This window comes from Watersipora subatra, chromosome 7 (genome assembly GCF_963576615.1).
Source record: "Watersipora subatra chromosome 7, tzWatSuba1.1, whole genome shotgun sequence".
Classification (NCBI taxonomy): Eukaryota; Metazoa; Bryozoa; class Gymnolaemata; order Cheilostomatida; family Watersiporidae; genus Watersipora; species Watersipora subatra.
The window spans coordinates 3,438,436-3,456,858 of record NC_088714.1 but is presented as its reverse complement, the minus strand read 5'-3'; the positions used below and the strand labels follow the sequence as shown (position 1 = coordinate 3,456,858).

Here is an 18,423-nt window from a genome sequence, read left to right as displayed (position 1 = left end):
ACGCTCTACAAACGCTACCTTTTTCTTATTAAGGCTTCTAGATATTTTTATGCCTTTCTCGTTCATCAGCTCTGTGAAAGTTCCCATAAACTCACGCCCCTTGTCAGACATTATTTCTTTTGGATATTCCAGTGGTGACCTATTATATATACATTTAATAGCCTCAACCGTATCAGCCGCTGTTTTCTTTTTGAGTGGCTCCGCCTCTTTGTACCTAGAAGCGATGTCCACCACTGTCAGCGCGTACTTGTACCCCTTGTCAGTGAGAAGGCTCAGCAGATCAATTTGGTGAGTATGGTTTGGTTTGTCTTGGCTGTAGTGGGGAAATTTTATACGCTTTGGCTTTGCCTTGTAAATCTGGTAGATGGGTTGACGGTCAAGCCAGTTTTGAATCTGACTTCGTTTCAACTCGGGGATTTTTTCATGCAGCTTCCTAGCAGCTGTCTTACCACGCTGATAGCCAGACGGCGAATAATATAGTTTCTTTAGCTTGTCCATTTATTTTATGTCGATGGATTTTATTTTATGTCGACGGATTTTATTTCATGTCGACGGATTTTATTTTATGTTCTTTGTAACAATCTTTGCAATCTTTGCAATCTTTGTAACAATCTTCGCAAACCTCAACAATTTTTGTAAAAATCTTTGCAATCTTCGCAAACCTCAACAATTTTTGTAAAAATCTTTGTAACAATCTTTGTAACAATCTTCACAATCTTTGCAATCTTTGCAATCTTCGCAAACCTCAACAATTTTTGTAAAAATCTTTGCAATCTTTGTAACAATCTTCGCAAACCTCAACAATTTTTGTAAAAATCTTTGTAACAATCTTTGTAACAATCTTCACAATCTTTGCAATCTTCGCAAACCTCAACAATTTTTGTAAAAATCTTTGCAATCTTTGTAACAATCTTCGCAAACCTCAACAATTTTTGTAAAAATCTTTGCAATCTTTGTAACAATCTTCGCAATCTTTGCAATCTTTGTAACAATCGGTTGACGGATTTTAAAATCGGTTGACGGATTTTATAGAAAAGCTTTAAAGATAATTTTTAAAGTCAACAGACTTTAAAAATGATTGTCAGTCGCACTATTTTTCTTAGTAAAAATGTTTTAAATTCAAATTTACTCTAGCCATTCTACGCAGTGATATGAGAGTCCACTGCCATCAGTTTTCTTTACAAGCCCGCAGTAGACAAACTCCCTGTATGGCAGAGCCTCTTTTGCTATATACTCGGGCATATACACTTTGTATTCTTCGTCAGTATCCATATTAATTACACTGACTATATATGTGCCAAACCTTGTTGGTTTTGATTCTTTGCTTAGGCACACATGCGGTATTTCCTTTGGTATTGCACTAATCTTATGCACTGCAGTATGCGAAGCTCCGTATGTTTTTCCTCTGATTGTAATTGGCATTGTTATTTATTATACAGTTTTCTTTAACCCTACATCAAATGACCTAATGTTCAGTCAAATCGATTGATGTCTTAAAGAAAAGTGTATAATAAATAGACAATCAGAGGCTTAAAGAATTTTGTATAATAAAGGAGGTACAAATGGCAAGCGTGACCAGCACTTAGGTCCTGCAGTTGCGTGTCACTTTGTGACAGCCGTGTCTCTTTCTAACTCTCTTTTCCATTTCTCCATTTTTTCAAAATCCCAAGGATTTTGAAAACAATTCTAGATTTTTTCATCTTTCAAAAAATGGGAACTTTTGAATACTTTTTAAAATTCTAGATTTTTTCCATCTTTAGACGAAAAATGCCACCCGAAAAATTTTGGTCCAGAATAGTTACTTCATATACTACTGAAGTCATACGCCTGAGTTTATCATGCTTTTAGTTAAATAAACCAGTGAAGGTACATGCCAAAGGGTTCTAGTTCATGTACATACATGTATATACGTGTACAGCTAGTATACATTCATACTAGCTGTACACGTATATACATGCATGTATATGCGTGTACAGCTAGAATACATATATACTAACTGTACACGTATATACATGTATGTACACAAATTTTGACAAAGTTTGAAAACCTTTACAGTTGTTTTTATTTTCTCTCAATTTATTTCAACTACACGACACACTTTTCTCATGACATGCAGTTTAAAAGTTAGAATGGCAAATGTTATATATTAAATATCAATAAATTTTCTGTCCAAAGACTTTCTTATTTCCCGGGCAACGTCGGGTAGTACAGCTAGTCTATCTATATATTTCCCAAAGTTTGTGCGTCTGTTTGTGTCTGTGTATGTCCAGCTATAGCTATTAAATCTTGGAATTAAAAATCCCTCATGATGGATTTGAACTCACGGAAATTGCGACCGCAAGTTTTAAATTCCCACGCTTTATCACTGAGCTATACAAGGTGTATTGATCAAAGACACTATCATATACCGTATAGCGTATGCACAGACTAAATGACGTATTATTTGCAACTTCATGAATTCTATTACCTCTATGAAACACGACGCTTTTTGTGTTTTTTAATAATTCTATTTTTGGTTTTCCGAAAGGTTCCATTGCGGTCAAGGCAAATTCTTTTCATGCGGAGATTTTTATTATTTTGGTAGGAGCTTCGACATTCTCTCTGCTCAATGCAGAGTCGGCTCTGGCAAATTGCCAACACGCTCACATTGTATTTTATGATGGGCATGTCTACTTGCGCTATTGTATTTCCCTCCATGTATAGGGCATAAGATGGATACCTATAGCTTATATCCATAAACATGATTTTGTCAGACCAAGACAGTACGATTACTCATTTTTACATTTGTACTGGGTTTCGGGTAGTACAGCTAATATATATATATATATATATATATATATATATATATATATATATATATATATATATATATATATATATATATATACATGTATATATATAAAAAAAAATTGTTTCCTCACCCCGGATACCCCGTATGGGTGGTAAATTCTGCTCTAACTCGGGTCTCCTACCAGAGACCTGGGAGTTTAAGCACTCGCCTCAAGATCTTAGCTGTTCCCAATAGCGCACTTTTCTGTGACTCACCTGCTCACCTGAGTTGATTGTTGTTGGTATTTGGGCAAGCCACATTTTATGCGCCGGTGTTATTGCGCCCAGTGCCCCAATGACTACTGGGATTACAGTTGTTCTTACATTCCAGCATTTTTCAATTTCTTCACCAAGAGGGAGATATTTCTCTACCTTTTCTTTTTCTTTGCTGGCTATATTGTAGTCATTGGGTACTGCTATATCTATTATAGTAGCCCTCTTGTTCTCCTTGTCTACCACCACTATATCTGGTTGGTTTGCTAGGACATGCTTGTCAGTTTGGATGTAGAAGTCCCAGAGGATCTTAGCGCGGTCATTTTCATTGACCTTACCAGGAGCTTCCCACCAGTGTTGTGGTTTATTAAGGCCATACTCGTCACATAGACTTCTATACACAACACCTGCGACATGATTATGCCGCTCAGTGTATGCGTTCCCTGCTAGCTGCTTGCATCCACTGATGATGTGTTGGATGGTCTCAGGTGCATCTTTGCACAGTCTGCATCTAGGATCATCTCTAGTGTGATAGATTTTCGTTTGGAGTTGCCTTGTTGGGAGCACTTGCTCCTGGGCTGTCATTATATATATATATATATATATATATATATATATATATATATATATATATATATATATATATATATATATATATATATATATATATATATATATATATATATATATATATGTATATATATATTCCTCACCCCGGTTAACCCGTACGGGTGGTAATTTCTGCTCTAACTCGGGTCTCTTACCAGAGACCTGGGAGTTTGAGCACTCGCCTCAAGATCTTAGCTGTTCCCAATAGCGCACTTTTCTGTAACTCACCTGAGTTGATTGCTGTCCGGGATCTGGGCAAGCCACATTTTATGCGCCGGTGTTATTGCGCCCAGTGCCCCAATGACTACTGGAATTAAAGTTGTTCTTACATCCCAGCATTTTTCAATCTCTTCTCCAAGCGGGAGATATTTCTTTACCTTTTCTTTTTCTTTGCTGGCTGTATTGTAGTCATTGGGTACTGCTACATCTATTATAGTAGCCCTCTTGTTCTCCTTGTCCACCACCACTATATCTGGTTGGTTTGCTAGGACATGCTTGTCAGTTTGGATGTAGAAGTCCCAGAGGATCTTAGCGCGGTCATTTTCATTGACCTTATCAGGAGTTTCCCACCAGTGTTGTGGTTTATTAAGGCCATACTCGTCACATAGACTTCTATACACAACACCTTCGACATGATTATGCCGCTCAGTGTATGCGTTCCCTGCTAGCTGCTTGCATCCACTGATAATGTGTTGGATGGTCTCAGGTGCATCTTTGCACAGTCTGCATCTAGGATCATCTCTAGTGTGATAGATTTTTGTTTGGAGTTGCCCTGTTGGGAGCACTTGCTCCTGGGCTGCCATGAGTAGCGACTCTGTATTGGCCGTCAGGTTTCCTTTGTTCAGCCACATATATGTCTGGTGAAGATCGCCGACCTTAGATATTTGTCAGTGGTAAGCACCATGAAGAGGTTTCATGTGCCAGTCAATTTCCTCATCATCCTCTTCATCATCAATGTATATATATATTTGTATATGTATATATATTCGTATATATATATTTGTATACTCATGCTACAGACAGTACTGTTTCGGCTATTGAAGCTTCATCAGTGCAGGCAAGGGACACAAATCCCATTACCAATGAGAGTTGACTTCCTGCCATGAAACAACTAGGTTGCCTCACAGACTTTAAAAAAGTCCATGTGCTGACACCAAAGTGCTCAAATCACAAAAGTGATGAGCTTTGCACAAAGGCTAATAGTGCCGCAGCTCTCACAGAGTGCTCAACCAAACTGAAGTGAGGGAGCATATACTCATGCTACAGATTTATATATATATATATATATATATATATATAAATTGTTTCCTCACCCCGGTTAACCCGTATGGGTGGTAGTTTCTGCTCTAACTCGGGTCTCCTACCAGAGACCTGGAAGTTTGAGCTGTTCCCAATAGCGCACTTTTCTGCAACTCACCTGAGTGGATTGCTGTTGGTATTTGGGCAAGCCACATTTTATGCGCCGGTGTTATTGCGCCCAGTGCCCCAATGATTACTGGGATTACAGTTGTTCTTACATCCCAGCATTTTTCAATCTCTTCTCCAAGAGGGAGATATTTCTTTGGCTGCCCAAAGAAATATCTTCGGGCAGCCAAAGAAATAGGGCAGCCAAAGAATATCTTTGGGCAGCCAAAGAATTCTTTGGGCAGTTAAAGAATTCTTTGGCTGCCCTTTAGCTGCCCTTTCTTTGTGGCTTGCCCAAATACCAACAGCAATCAACTCAGGTGAGTTGTAGAAAAGTGCGCTACTGGGAACAGCTAAGATCTTGAGGCAAGTGTTCAAACTCCCAGGTCTCTGGTAGGAGACCCGAGTTAGAGCAGAAACTACTACCACCCATACGGGTTAACCGGGGTGAGGAAACAATTTTTATATAATATATATATATATATACTAGCTGTGCTACCAGGGTAACAAAAAAGTCTTTGGACAGAGAATTTATTTGTATTTAACATATAACAACATTTCCCATTCTAACTTTCAAACTACATATCATGAGAGAAGTGTTTTGTGTAATTGAAATAAATCAAGAGAAAAATAAAAACAACTGTAAAGGTTTGAAAACTTTGTCAAACAACTGTACCTTTCAAGCTATTGGCTTGGCATATTGCCAATGGAAAACTCCAGTAAGCTAGTTAGTAAGGCTAGGCTTCTAATGACTCGATGACATTACGTCAGCATTGTCCAGCTCTGCTGTTCTAATAATAGCCGGAATGACAGATGGACATTGAGAATATAGATATCTTACATATAGTTATCTTATCCCACGACCAAACGAGCGGAAGCGAAGTTTGAGAGTTTTTATGATAAATGCATGTGCACACAACTCACGAAAATTATTCATCAACATTGAGACGAACCCTTGTATCAAAATTTCATCAACAAATTTAACCATCGTTTTGTAGATTAGTTAAAGTATAATAACGATACAAAACACATACAAACCTATTTAAATATGTTACCAAGTCTTTGTAAATTATCGAAATTCTCTAAAAACTTACCCATCTGATCGGATTATACACAAATAGACAGATTCATTTGGCCGAAAATCGTTATTAAAACTTGCTAAGCCTCACTTTTATCAAAGTAAATACCCAAAATTGAAACGCAGAGCGACAGGGATAGAACGATTAAGTCGTGCGCAGTTCACGAAAAAAACCTGCACATTTCACCAGTCTATAGCATTGTCGAATTGCCGAAGGTTTCTGTAATTAATGTAGGAGTACTGAAATCGTTTCATCTTTGCCGATTTTAAAGTATCTGACTTTTTAGAAACATTCGAGTACTTTGGTATTCTAACTGATGTCCAACGCAGTGTAAGTAAAGGAAATGACGATGATATTTTTTTCTAACGATTCTTATGAGATTACGATATTTAATTATAAGTTTGGATATTATTCTTGATACTTCTTGATATTGTTAGCTATGAGGTTTTGAAATGTAAACAAAATTGTGCATTGGTTTTCTATTATTACTGTATTACTATTACTAAGTTTGGATATTCTTTTTGATACTTCTTGATATTGTTAGCTATGACGTTTTTATATGTAAACAAAATTGTTCATTGGCTTTCTATTATTACTGTATTACTATATTAATAATATTGGTTATTCTAATAATATCAGTGCATTTTACTTCTAATATTGCATTTCTCCTATTGCAGCGGGAGAGATATAAACATATAATCCTTTCCTTTCATTATTGCTGTTTGTCATGACCAAACACTTTTTTAAATAGATTTTATAAAAGTCTATATAAATATCACTTCTTGATATTGTTAGCTATGACGTTTTGAAATGTAAACAAAACTGTGCATTGGTTTTATATACTATTACTATATTAATAATATTGGTTATTCTAATTATATCAGTGCATTTTTCTTCTAATATTTGCCAATATTGCATTTCTCCTATTGCTGGGGAAGAGATATAAACATATAATCTTTTCCTTTCATTATTGCTGTTTGTTGTATGTAATAACATCCACACCCAGTACATTACAGCTACCATTGCAGTTATCCTACTGCACTGCAGTGCCATTTGACTGCTAATATTGCAATTCTAAACCATCAGTACCCTTTTTTTCCAATATCACTTTGGTTGTGGGCTGTATGACAGTGGAATTTCTAGTATATATATACATAAATATATATATATATTTTTACGTATGGTTAATAGGTCTATTGTTCATCAATGCTTCTGATTAGATTGAATATAATTTCAACCGACACTGAAAATGATATTAAATAGTATCATCTTTTCTGCTCAGCTGTGCATATGTACAGCTAAGCTGTAGCTGTGTAGGCCTTTGTTTGAGTATGCCACTGAAGTTTGGGACCCTCATTTAATAAAACGTATTAACAAAGTCGAAATGGTTTAGAGAAAAGCTGTATTTTGAGATTGAAGAGTAGGGAGGGAGAGGATTACCGAGGCCAAAGATTCATTGTGTATAGTACCGTCAAGAGATAGAAGAAAGGTGGCCAATATTAATCTCCTATTAAATACAGTCAAACATGGATAACTCCAACTTCACTGGACCGAGCGAAAGTGTGTGAGTTATCAGAGCGTTCAAGTTATCAGAGCACTGTCACAAGTGCATGCATTTAACAGAAGATACATGTACATATACAAACTATGTATAAAGCAAAATCATAGATTGCTTGTTACAAGTTATAGGGTCCTCATGTAAAGTTTCACAAGTATTTATCAGGAAGTAAAGATGTTTTTGTATTATTTGAGATTTGTTTGTAGTTTTAGGTGATGTACTGCCATGAGGTTTTCAGATTAAAATTGGCAAAACTTGATCGTCGTCGAAACACTCAGAAAAAAAATCCATCTTTTTCTTCTGAGCGTTTTAACAGAAATCAATTTTGCCAATTTTAATCTTAAAACATCTTGGCAGTCACATCACCTAAAACTACAAACAAATCTTAGCTGACAGAAAAATATCTAAATTTTCGGATAATTTTTAAAACTTCACACGAGTAAACATTTACGACCAATCCAAAAACGCATGCTTCACATCTGAGTAGTTGTTTCATTTAAAAAACCTATCGAGTGTAGTCTGTGAAAAGGTGTGTTATCCTTATATATCCACATATAATCACTATTACAATGTGCATTTTGCATGTTGTGTCGATCTTTATTAAATTTTTATCGCTAATACTTTTTAACATTTTTAGTTTGGCCGTAACTTAGCTGACGTGTTAACGACCTCATTAATCAGGTTTTATACGGTCTCCTAATCGGTTCCATTATACGGTACGGGGGAAATATATGTACACTATATTCCTATAGGGAGCACTTTACTCGCTAGGAAGGCAGAGTAGTCGTAGCTCCGCAATTAATGTAAATTCCTTCAGATTAAAACAAACCAAAGTTTGTTTTAAGTTTGTTCCTTCGGCAAAAAACTGTTTGAGTTAACCGTGTTAAGTTCGAGTTATCTATAGCAATTTATCATTGCGTAGGAACGGACCAAAGAATCCGTTCGAGTTAACAATGTGTTCGAAATATCTGTGGCCGAGTTATCCATGTTTGACTGTATTTCAACTAATGAGGTTCGTTCATCCCTTAGGGAGAACTTTGATAACATCCTGGTTAGGTAGTCAAACTTCCTTGATCATAATACTAAAGCGTCTGACTCAGCAGTTTCTCAAGCTGTTACCGCAAATCATCAGGTTTACTTTCACAACTTCTGACCTAAAACTTCCAGAGACATAAGAGGGTCTGCTTCATAAACATTTTAGTATCAGGTATATTTTAGTTTTTTCTTCCAAGTTCCAATGCTCCCACTTCCTTGCCTGGCACGAGGTCTTGGGATTACGTTTCACTTAAACTAAGATATGTTTACTATGCATAATGAACATATACACCTAAACCTGCGCACTACATCGTTTAAAACAAACAGTGTATTTGAATACATATACAAATATACAAAAATACATACTCTGATTTAACATTTTGTACATACCATGTACACTAAGAAGTCTAACCTTGAAGCTGTTACAGTGTAATTTGATTGTCTCAGTGTTGTAATGTTGAGACAATCAACTTGTAACACCGCATTTTGTAATTGCAGTGTTGTAATGTTGTAATCAATTACAACATTACAACTATGTAATGTTGCTGTGTAATCAACTGCCGTTAGGTAGGATCGTTTACACGCATACAGCAAAGCTCTGGTTGCACATTAAGCATTGTCGGGGCATAAAAGCTTACATTTATAATAATATACATGTGCATCTTATCTATTTATCATTGACACTGCATGGCCATGAGTTCCCGAATGGCGCTGTCCAATGAATCAGCTTGAAGAGCCTCTACCAGAGGTTTTAATCCAAACTAGACCTACTTACATGTGTTGTTTGATCAATTTTCCAAGTCAATTAATTACTGTCATGAAAGAAAAAGCGTGAAGGTCTATTGAATGTCTCACGGAATTTCATTAGACAGAATGAGAAAAAGCATAATTAATCTACTGCCAAGCGAGATAGTTTTATTTTTAGTTAGATGGCCAATAAGCAAGCAGTAATCATATTATAGCTAACAGACATGCATTCCATTATATGACAATATTTATCCTTTAGGTATCTATACAGGAAGTTGTATAAAATTATAAGTGAAATGAAATATAACAACATGATAGTTAGTGCGCTAACATATAAGAATAATAATATTCATTGGCTGAATAACAATAAGAATAATAACAACTATGATAAAAATAGAGATCTTTGATCAATTGATATAGAGATTGTGTAGTCAACTGTTCACAACCAGTTTTTCGTGTCTGTGACAGCTATGATGGCTTTAAAAGGTCTGTGAATGGATTTCTATTATTGCTGTGTCGTATATTATCTCCACCAGATTGCTCTAAAACAAAAGAACAACGTTAATATGTATCTTATAGACACACTGACCAAGCAATTGTTATACTGCATTTAAATAGTGCATTTAGTTTGCACAATTTTAACAAAAACATGAAACAAGAATTTCTGCTGCAAACCACGTTGGTCTGATGCATGACAAACTGTAAAACAGCTGGAGATGATTACAATATACATGAATTGTAATTGTCGAAATCAACTCACGCTTTCGTTGATTCCGACGGTCTTGCCTTCGAACCTCAGTGCAAACTAAAAGCTCTTCCACGTTGACATAGTCATCACTATCCGTGTCACAATACTTCATAAATTTTTTTGCGCACTTTTCAGGAGATTTAATCCTCTTCTCCTTAACCATATGCCTGACGAATCGCATTTCCTTCTTGCTTAGTTTCTATATAGGAGACACAAAATGACAGAAAAACAAACAAAGACTAAAATAGCAGATTATTATCATTTCCTAGTTTCATCGTGGCACATTTCTGTTAGTTTCATAGGCCTATATAATTTGGTAACAAAAACAGAAGCTAGTGATTAAATACCATTAGTAATACTTTGATAGTTTGCTAAAAAAATCAGACTGTAAGAGTTGAAAGTTTTAGAGATATTTAAATTGCCTCCACATGAAGTTCAGAATGCTCACATGTGAGAAAAACCGTTGCATGCAAGTATGCAGTTTCGTTAATTAATGCATACGCAGACAGTTTTGCTTTAAATAGTTTGGTCTTACACGCTGTAACAACATTGTACAATGTGTCATACCTCCACTTTTAGTTTTAAAATTATGGATGCAAAGAAAGCTAGGTAAAAGGCGTGAAAATGGTAAAACGCACTGCTTGTCTGATAATTAAAATAAAGAATAAAAACATAGGCAAACTCTTTTGAGTCAATTCATTACAAATTTCTGAAGCAGTCTAGTGGATACCATGCAGAAAAAATTAAAAGCAATGCAAAAGAATGAAAAATGGAAACAAGAAAAATAGAAAAACAAGTAAAAATATTTATTAACCTGGTCATTATTTCTATCGGCAGTGATGGCTTTCCATCTAACTGCTTTCTCTTCCAATGACATGTTCGCACTGTCAGTCAGCTCGTCTGGCAAATCTCCAGCTGCCGCCATCTCGATCGATAGTAGGTCAACTAGTTGTCTCAGGAAAGCTCCGTGATTGGGTGAAGGACAGCCAGGAATCTCTGCAAATAATCTAAACCTCTTTAAACAGCCAGCTAGCAACTAATCAAAACAGTTGTTAGCTTGTAGTTATTTTGTTGAGTGTGATGTGTGACAATGATGTGTCAAGAGCTTCAAAGACAAACTTATACATATGCGTGAAAGACAATAAAAAAAAACCCTAAAATATCTGAATAGCTCAAGCCATAGACCTATTAACTATACAATAGTATAGTTAATAGGTCTATGAGCTCAAGCTAACACACCATTAATGAGTAGATAGTTTCACATCGTCTAGACTTTCAAAATATACGTATTAAATAGGCCATGAAAGGAGTTGTCTGATCAGTCGTTTGCAGTCATCCACAACTCCGATTGAATAACAGTTAAAAATACCGGTATGCTATTCTATTCTGACCAACCAAAGCAGCTGATACTAATTCTAGTATGAGACCGTCTTTTCATAAAAATCTTATCTATAAATTTAGATTTTTATCTCTCAAATTGTCACTTATTTTAAATCATTCAATATCATTTAACATATTGTTATGAGAATGGAAAACAAGAGGCATAACTATAGCTTGCTCATCCAAAGGCATCTTATTGAACTTATGAGGTATTTCAGCAATGTATTTTTTGCCATAGTTGAAACACGGCGCCGTTGATGTTCATGAATACTTTTTACCACAATAATAAGTTTCAGCAATGTAAAGCTAACAGCTGATGACACCTGCTGGCACTTAGAGCTCCTTGATAAAAATGATATCATGTTTTCAAAAATATCTCCTACCTGAAAAGAAAACTTTGAAGATGAACTTACACAAAATTTTAGTAAATTTCATTAGAAAGTATCGGAATTTTTTATCATTTACGATTGTTTTTGATGTTTGAGGTGATCTGACTGCCAGGATGTTTCAATATTAAAATCGACAAAACTTACGATCACGGATCACGGTTAAAACGCTCAGAAGAAAATCACTTGATCTGAGCATTTTAATCACGATCAAGTTTTGTTGATTTAAATATTGAAACATCCTGGCAGTCAGATCACCTCAAACATCAAAAAAAATTGCAAATTGCAAATGATAGAAAAATTCCGATACTTTCTAATAAAATTTACTAAAATTTTATTGAAGTTTATCTTTAATCCTTTATAGGCTGACAACACGGACAACTGTAGATACTAACACTACTAAGCTGATAGAAAGAATACAGCTCAATACTAACACAGATAAGACTCTAACAACAAAAGCTAACAATTAAGGTGAACCACTACTATTGAAATATAACAGATAACCTTTTTACAACATTTAAAGCCAATAGACTGCAAGAAACCAATTAATGTAGTATTAGTTTATAATGGAAGCACGACATGCTCTTGCTCCCTTGAACTATGAGCAAAGAGTAACACCGAATTTTAAAAACACAAAAAAGATGGCATTCAGTCAATAGAGTCACGGCATGTCCTTGACATTGAGAAACAGAAAATTGTAGTTCTCACTAAAGAAAGCATTAGCAACAAAATGAGGACAGTTAGAATATGCGTAAGAGAAACAACGAGATGTGAGCTACTCACAGGTGTTACTGCTGATATGATGTTAAAAAGCGGGAAAATTACCAAAAACAAAGCTCGCTCTATTTCAAACCCGTAACGAGACAATCACAACCACGCATCTACTCGGCTTTGTTAATGATAATAGAAAGATTGGCAAAAGCAGCACCTACCTCTACGCTTTTTTCTATTTTTGCCTTTCGTTTTACCTCTTAGTTTGCCACCCAGCTTGGTGTTCGTTATCAAATTGTCATGAATCCGCTGTGCCGAAATACTGGCACATTCGGGGTTTTCTTTCAGTCTTGATGTGCCAGATATGGGCAATCCCGACTCGGGATCCACACACCTAGAAATAAAAGCGCGGCCAATTTAGGGTTGTTTGTGACATAGCAAATGACTCTTTTAATTGGTATTATTTCCATAGAGTGTCAGGTTTAGGTTAAATTCTTATGCTCACTTGAGATAAATGTAGATGCTTGGGTTTGACTCCATGCAATTTCTGGATCTCATTTTCTTGCAAAATTTAGGGAAAGCCGCTGATAGGACAGACCGTAAAACCTCTAATTGAACGCCATGGCGCTCTATTTTTCAATCCTTCCTCTATAGTGGCGGTCAATTGGCAGTGGCGTTCAAATGGAGGCTGGCGTTGTATTTTTTAATTGGCTCGTCAAAATTTAAGGAAGATAAATTTAGCCCTTTTACGAGTGAAGTTAATGCCGCCTATATTTTGCCCTCTTTTTCCGGTGGACTGATATTAAACCTTTGGGAGGCAATAAATCTGCTAACTTACCTCTAACTTGTCAAAGATCTCTAAATAAATGTGCATTGAAAAATCGAGAAATATTTTTACCAGTTGGCAGTTGATATCTATTGCTTGCAATTAACCTGCGATGATATTATAGCCTTTGTCCTACTTTGCAATTTGTAGGAGCTTTCAATTTTTATTTCTTTCTAAATTTGAAAACACATCTTTATTTTGTATTTAAATTTACCAATGTTGTATAAAAACCCATTGCACTCATTGATATGTTTGCTATAGTTTGCAGACAAAACTAGCTTTTTATGTGCAATAGAAGAGGAGTTACAAACGTCAATCAATTGTAAGATCAGATTACCGCAATGAAGCTATCAAATAGTGTGCTATAAATCAGCAAATTTATAAGTTATGATTAGTTATGAGTTACAATAAGTTATTTTCTAGACAAGGTTTATTGCAGTTACTGTAAGACCTCTAATTGAATACCACCTCTATTTGACCACCACTACGAAAAAAGGGTTGAAAAATAGAGCGCCACCCTCTATTTGAACGCCACTTCCATTTGACTGCCACTTTAAAGGTTGACTTGCAACAAAATTAACATTACCGTTATTTGATATGAAAAGATTCACCTTATCTTACTTTGTTGTGTTGTAGGTGCAAAATATGTGGATAAGTGATTACAACCTCTTAAAAGCTCAAAAACGAACAGGAAATCGCAGCCACCCGAGACCGCCGTAGTTTGGATTCCCTTTCCAAAACGGCTCAAATGTGATGTAGTTGCGGGAGATGGTTTCTGTTTACACTTTCTTGCAACCTTATTCGTCGAAATATTTTCACAAATATACTTCACGCATTCAATAAAACTATGTCTATTGTTCTTACGCGTCTGTTTTATCGTCATTGTAATGCTGTCCCTTTTAGCACTGATATCTTATAACTTACCGTAAAAAATCGTTAAACTTTTTAACCTTAGCTCGCAGGAGTACATATCATTGTCTGATAATCATGACAAGCCTGTTGGTCACTTGTGATAATCAAAAAGTGCTGCAAAAATTATTTGCGAAGTATTGGGTCACATGATCAGAGAACGACTTGACGATTGAATAATGCTGAAACAAAACTGTCAAGTAGCGAGCATCTATATTTGATACAGGGTCTTCGGTAAAACCCGAAGTGTTTGTCATAAACTAGTACTACGATAAGTTTTATATTGAGCTTTGTATTGGCCTTTCAATTCACGTGAGGACATACGTGACGAGACGATAACCAAATTTCGTCGTTACGTCATCGAAATAAAGAGATTCCAATCTACGGCCGATTTTTCGTTTTTGAGCTTTTAAGAGCTTGTAATCACATTTCTACATATTTGGCACTTACAACACAACAGAGTAAGACATGGTGAATCTTTTGATACCAAATAACTGTAATGTGAATTTTGTTGCAAGTCAACCTTTAACAATCTTTGATCTTAATGAACCCATAATATCAAGTGATCAGTAGAAGAGTGTCCACAAAATTATATTAATAATGAATCGTTTACATCGACAACAATCAATTCTCTCATCTTCCAACTTGAAAGCCATTTGCTTTTTTTGGTAAAACTTTGAAAGTAACCCCATAAATATAATTAATAACTGTCTCAGGCTAATAGTAGTTCCTTGATTAACGCAGTGTCGATACTTCAAAGCACTGTACAAAAAACGGTTTACATTTATGATGGTGGATGAATGAGTAGTTTTAGGCCAAACTTTTATTTTATGCGTTGCATTTGTGCTAAATGCAATGCATAAAAGTATTGCTCTGTCAAAAAATTATTTGGACGCTAATACCGACGTGTTCAGCAGTGCAGACAAAGAGTTGAGGTCAGAAGATATCGTGGAAATTTGGACAACCAGGAGATGTTTGCTCCATCAAAAACATATTTGGAAATCGGACAACCAGAAGATGTTTGTTCCATCGAAAACAATAACCAGTACGCAGGTATCCAAGTGAACAATGCAAATATTTTTGTTTTAAAAATATTAATTTTGGCTTCTGCGTGTAATATAAGTATGGTTCGTTTATGTCACTTGTTCATGAATATATATTTGTATCATTTGATAAATTATCATTATATAACTTATAAATATGCAGATTTATAGCATGCTATCTTAACATGGCTTACAATGGACCGATGCTCATAACTCCACTTCTATTGCACACAAAAATTTAGTTTTGGCTGCAAACTGTAGCAGACATGTCAATGGGTGTAATGAGCTTTTATGCACCATTGTTAAATATAGATATAATATAAAACTGTCTTTGAATTTTGCAAGAAATAAAAATTGAAAATGCCAACAAATTGCAAAGCAGGACGCAGGCTATAATATCATCGCAAGTTAATTGCAAGCAATAGATATCACCTGGTAGAAATATTTCTCGGTTTTTCAAAGCATATTTATTAAAAGATCTTTGACAAGTCGGGGTTATGTTTGCAAATTTATTGCATCCAAAAGGTTTAATATAGCTCCACCGGAAGGAGAGGGCAAAATATCGGCGACATTCGCTTCGCCCGTAAAATTCTGACGAGCCATTTGAAAAATACAAGACCAGCCTCTATTGAACGCCACCTCCAACTGACCACCACTATTATTTTAGAGGAAGGGTTGAAAAGTAGAGCGCCATGGCGTGCAATTAGAGGTTTTACGGCATCTTACTACTACTAAACTTTCTAACAATTGTCAATATTTATTCTCTTCTACTGCAAATCAGTACAAAAAGATTATTGAATTTGGCTAGCTTTCAGAATATAGTACTTTTGTAAAAACAACGAAAACTCTAGACAGTAAACATCTGCAGAATAAAAAGCAAAACTCAGTCTGAATTAAAACCAGTTGGCATGAAAAAGATTTCCTCCTCTTAACTTCTATTTTGCTATGTTAATTTAAGTGTTTGAATTTAAGCTTGAACAAGTGTTGAACGTATGCTATAGTTCATACAAGCATATGGTATAGTTCATACTGGCATATGTTATAGTTCATACCAGCATATGTTATAGTTCACACATGTATATGGTATAGTCTATATGAGCTTGTTATAATTCATACAATCATATGCTATAGTTCATACATGCGTATGGTATATGAGCTTATGTTATAGTTCATACCAGCATATGTTATAATTCATACTGGCATATGTTATAGCTCATACCAGCATATGTTATAGTTCATACAAGCATATGTTATAGTTCATACCAGCATATGTTATAGTTCATACCAGCATATGTTATAATTCATACTGGCATATGTTATAGCTCATACTAGCATATGTTATAGTTCATACAAGCATATGTTATAGTTCACACATGTATATGATATAGTCTATATGAGCTTGTTATAATTCATACAAGCCTACGTTATAGTTAATGCATGTCTTGACAGCGAAAAATAAAAAATCAGTAGATTTGACATTCACATATTAGCTAAACATACCAATTTTTATATTTAAAAATATACACGTAGATCTAAATGGTCATAGGTTTTGTTGAAGTAATATACACGTAGATCTAAACGGTCATAGGTTTTGTTAATTTTTGAAAAGTTGTAACAGAGTTTAGCATAGTTTGCAACTGAAACAAACTGAGTCAAGGTCAAAAAACTTGATATATCTGATGCTGCTAAACTTACCAGCAATAGCCACTAAAGCTGTGGCACTGTGTTGGCTCATAGCGACCATCTGCCTGGCAGTTGGGCACAAACGTTTGATCATTCATCTTAGCCAGCGCTGACTCTCTCTCATCCATGCAAGTCTTTGCTACAATAAGATAAGGCAGCTGCTCTGACCCAGTCTAATGCCATTATTTACACATTAGCATCGAGTCACAGAAAAGACAAGTTCAGATAATTCTAATAAAATACTCTTCAATTTATGTAAGGAAACAAATAGTTAACAGAATAATAAAATGAGAGCAACTGGCAACAAGTTTATGACCTAGAAGTCTATGACCTACAAGTCTCTAGCCTACAAGTCTATGGCCTAAAAGTCTATAGCCTACAAGTCTATGGCCTACAAGTCTATAGTCTACAAGTCTATAGCCTACAAGGCTATGGCCTACAAGTCTATAGCCTACAAGTCTATAGCCTACAAGTCTATGGCCTAAAAGTCTATAGCCTACAAGTCTATGGCCTACAAGTCTATGGCCTACTAGTCTATAGCCTACAAGTCTATGACCTACAAGTCTATAGCTTACAAGTCTATAGCCTACAAATCTCTAGCCTACAAGTCTCTAGCCTACAAGTCTATGGCCTAAAAGTCTATAGCCTACAAGTCTATGGCCTACAAGTCTATAGCCTACAAGTCTATAGCTTACAAGTCTATAGCCTACAAGTCTATGTCCTACAAGTCTATGGCCTACTAGTCCATGTCCTACAAGTCTATGGCCTAAAAGTCTATAGCCTACAAGTCTATGGCCTACAAGTCTATGGCCTACTAGTCTATAGCCTACAAGTCTATGACCTACAAGTCTATAGCTTACAAGTCTATAGCCTACAAATCTCTAGCCTACAAGTCTCTAGCCTACAAGTCTATGGCCTAAAAGTCTATAGCCTACAAGTCTATGGCCTACAAGTCTATAGCCTACAAGTCTATAGCTTACAAGTCTATAGCCTACAAGTCTATGTCCTACAAGTCTATGGCCTACTAGTCCATGTCCTACAAGTCTATGGCCAACAAGTCTATGGCCTACAAGTCTATGGCCTACAAGTCTATGGCCTACAAGTCTATGGCCTACAAGTTTATGGCCTACAAGTCTATAGCCTACAAGTCTATGGCCTACAAGTCTATGTCCTACAAGTTTATGGCCAACAAGTCTATGGCCTACAAGTCTATGGCCTACAAGTCTATAGCCTACAAGTCTATGGCCTACAAGTCTATAGCCT

At 35.7% G+C, this 18,423-nt stretch overlaps 1 protein-coding gene across 3 annotated transcripts in view; it reads right to left on the bottom strand.

The window, feature by feature from the left end:
• Nucleotides 1–9,620: 9,620 nt before the first annotated feature.
• Nucleotides 9,621–18,423, bottom strand: part of LOC137399386 (SPARC-related modular calcium-binding protein 2-like) — a 46,733-nt gene continuing 37,930 nt past the window's right edge. For 2 of the 3 annotated variants that reach the window (XM_068085472.1, XM_068085474.1), the window contains 5 exons: nucleotides 17,173–17,299; nucleotides 12,921–13,093; nucleotides 11,037–11,218; nucleotides 10,235–10,421; nucleotides 9,621–10,016 (listed from right to left, as the gene is read on the bottom strand). In XM_068085472.1, the coding sequence (XP_067941573.1) occupies nucleotides 9,943–10,016; nucleotides 10,235–10,421; nucleotides 11,037–11,218; nucleotides 12,921–13,093; nucleotides 17,173–17,299 (743 nt within the window). In that variant the 3' untranslated portion in view covers nucleotides 9,621–9,942. The remainder of the gene's footprint in view (nucleotides 10,017–10,234; nucleotides 10,422–11,036; nucleotides 11,219–12,920; nucleotides 13,094–17,172; nucleotides 17,300–18,423) is intronic. The other variant, XM_068085473.1, reaches the window with a different exon arrangement.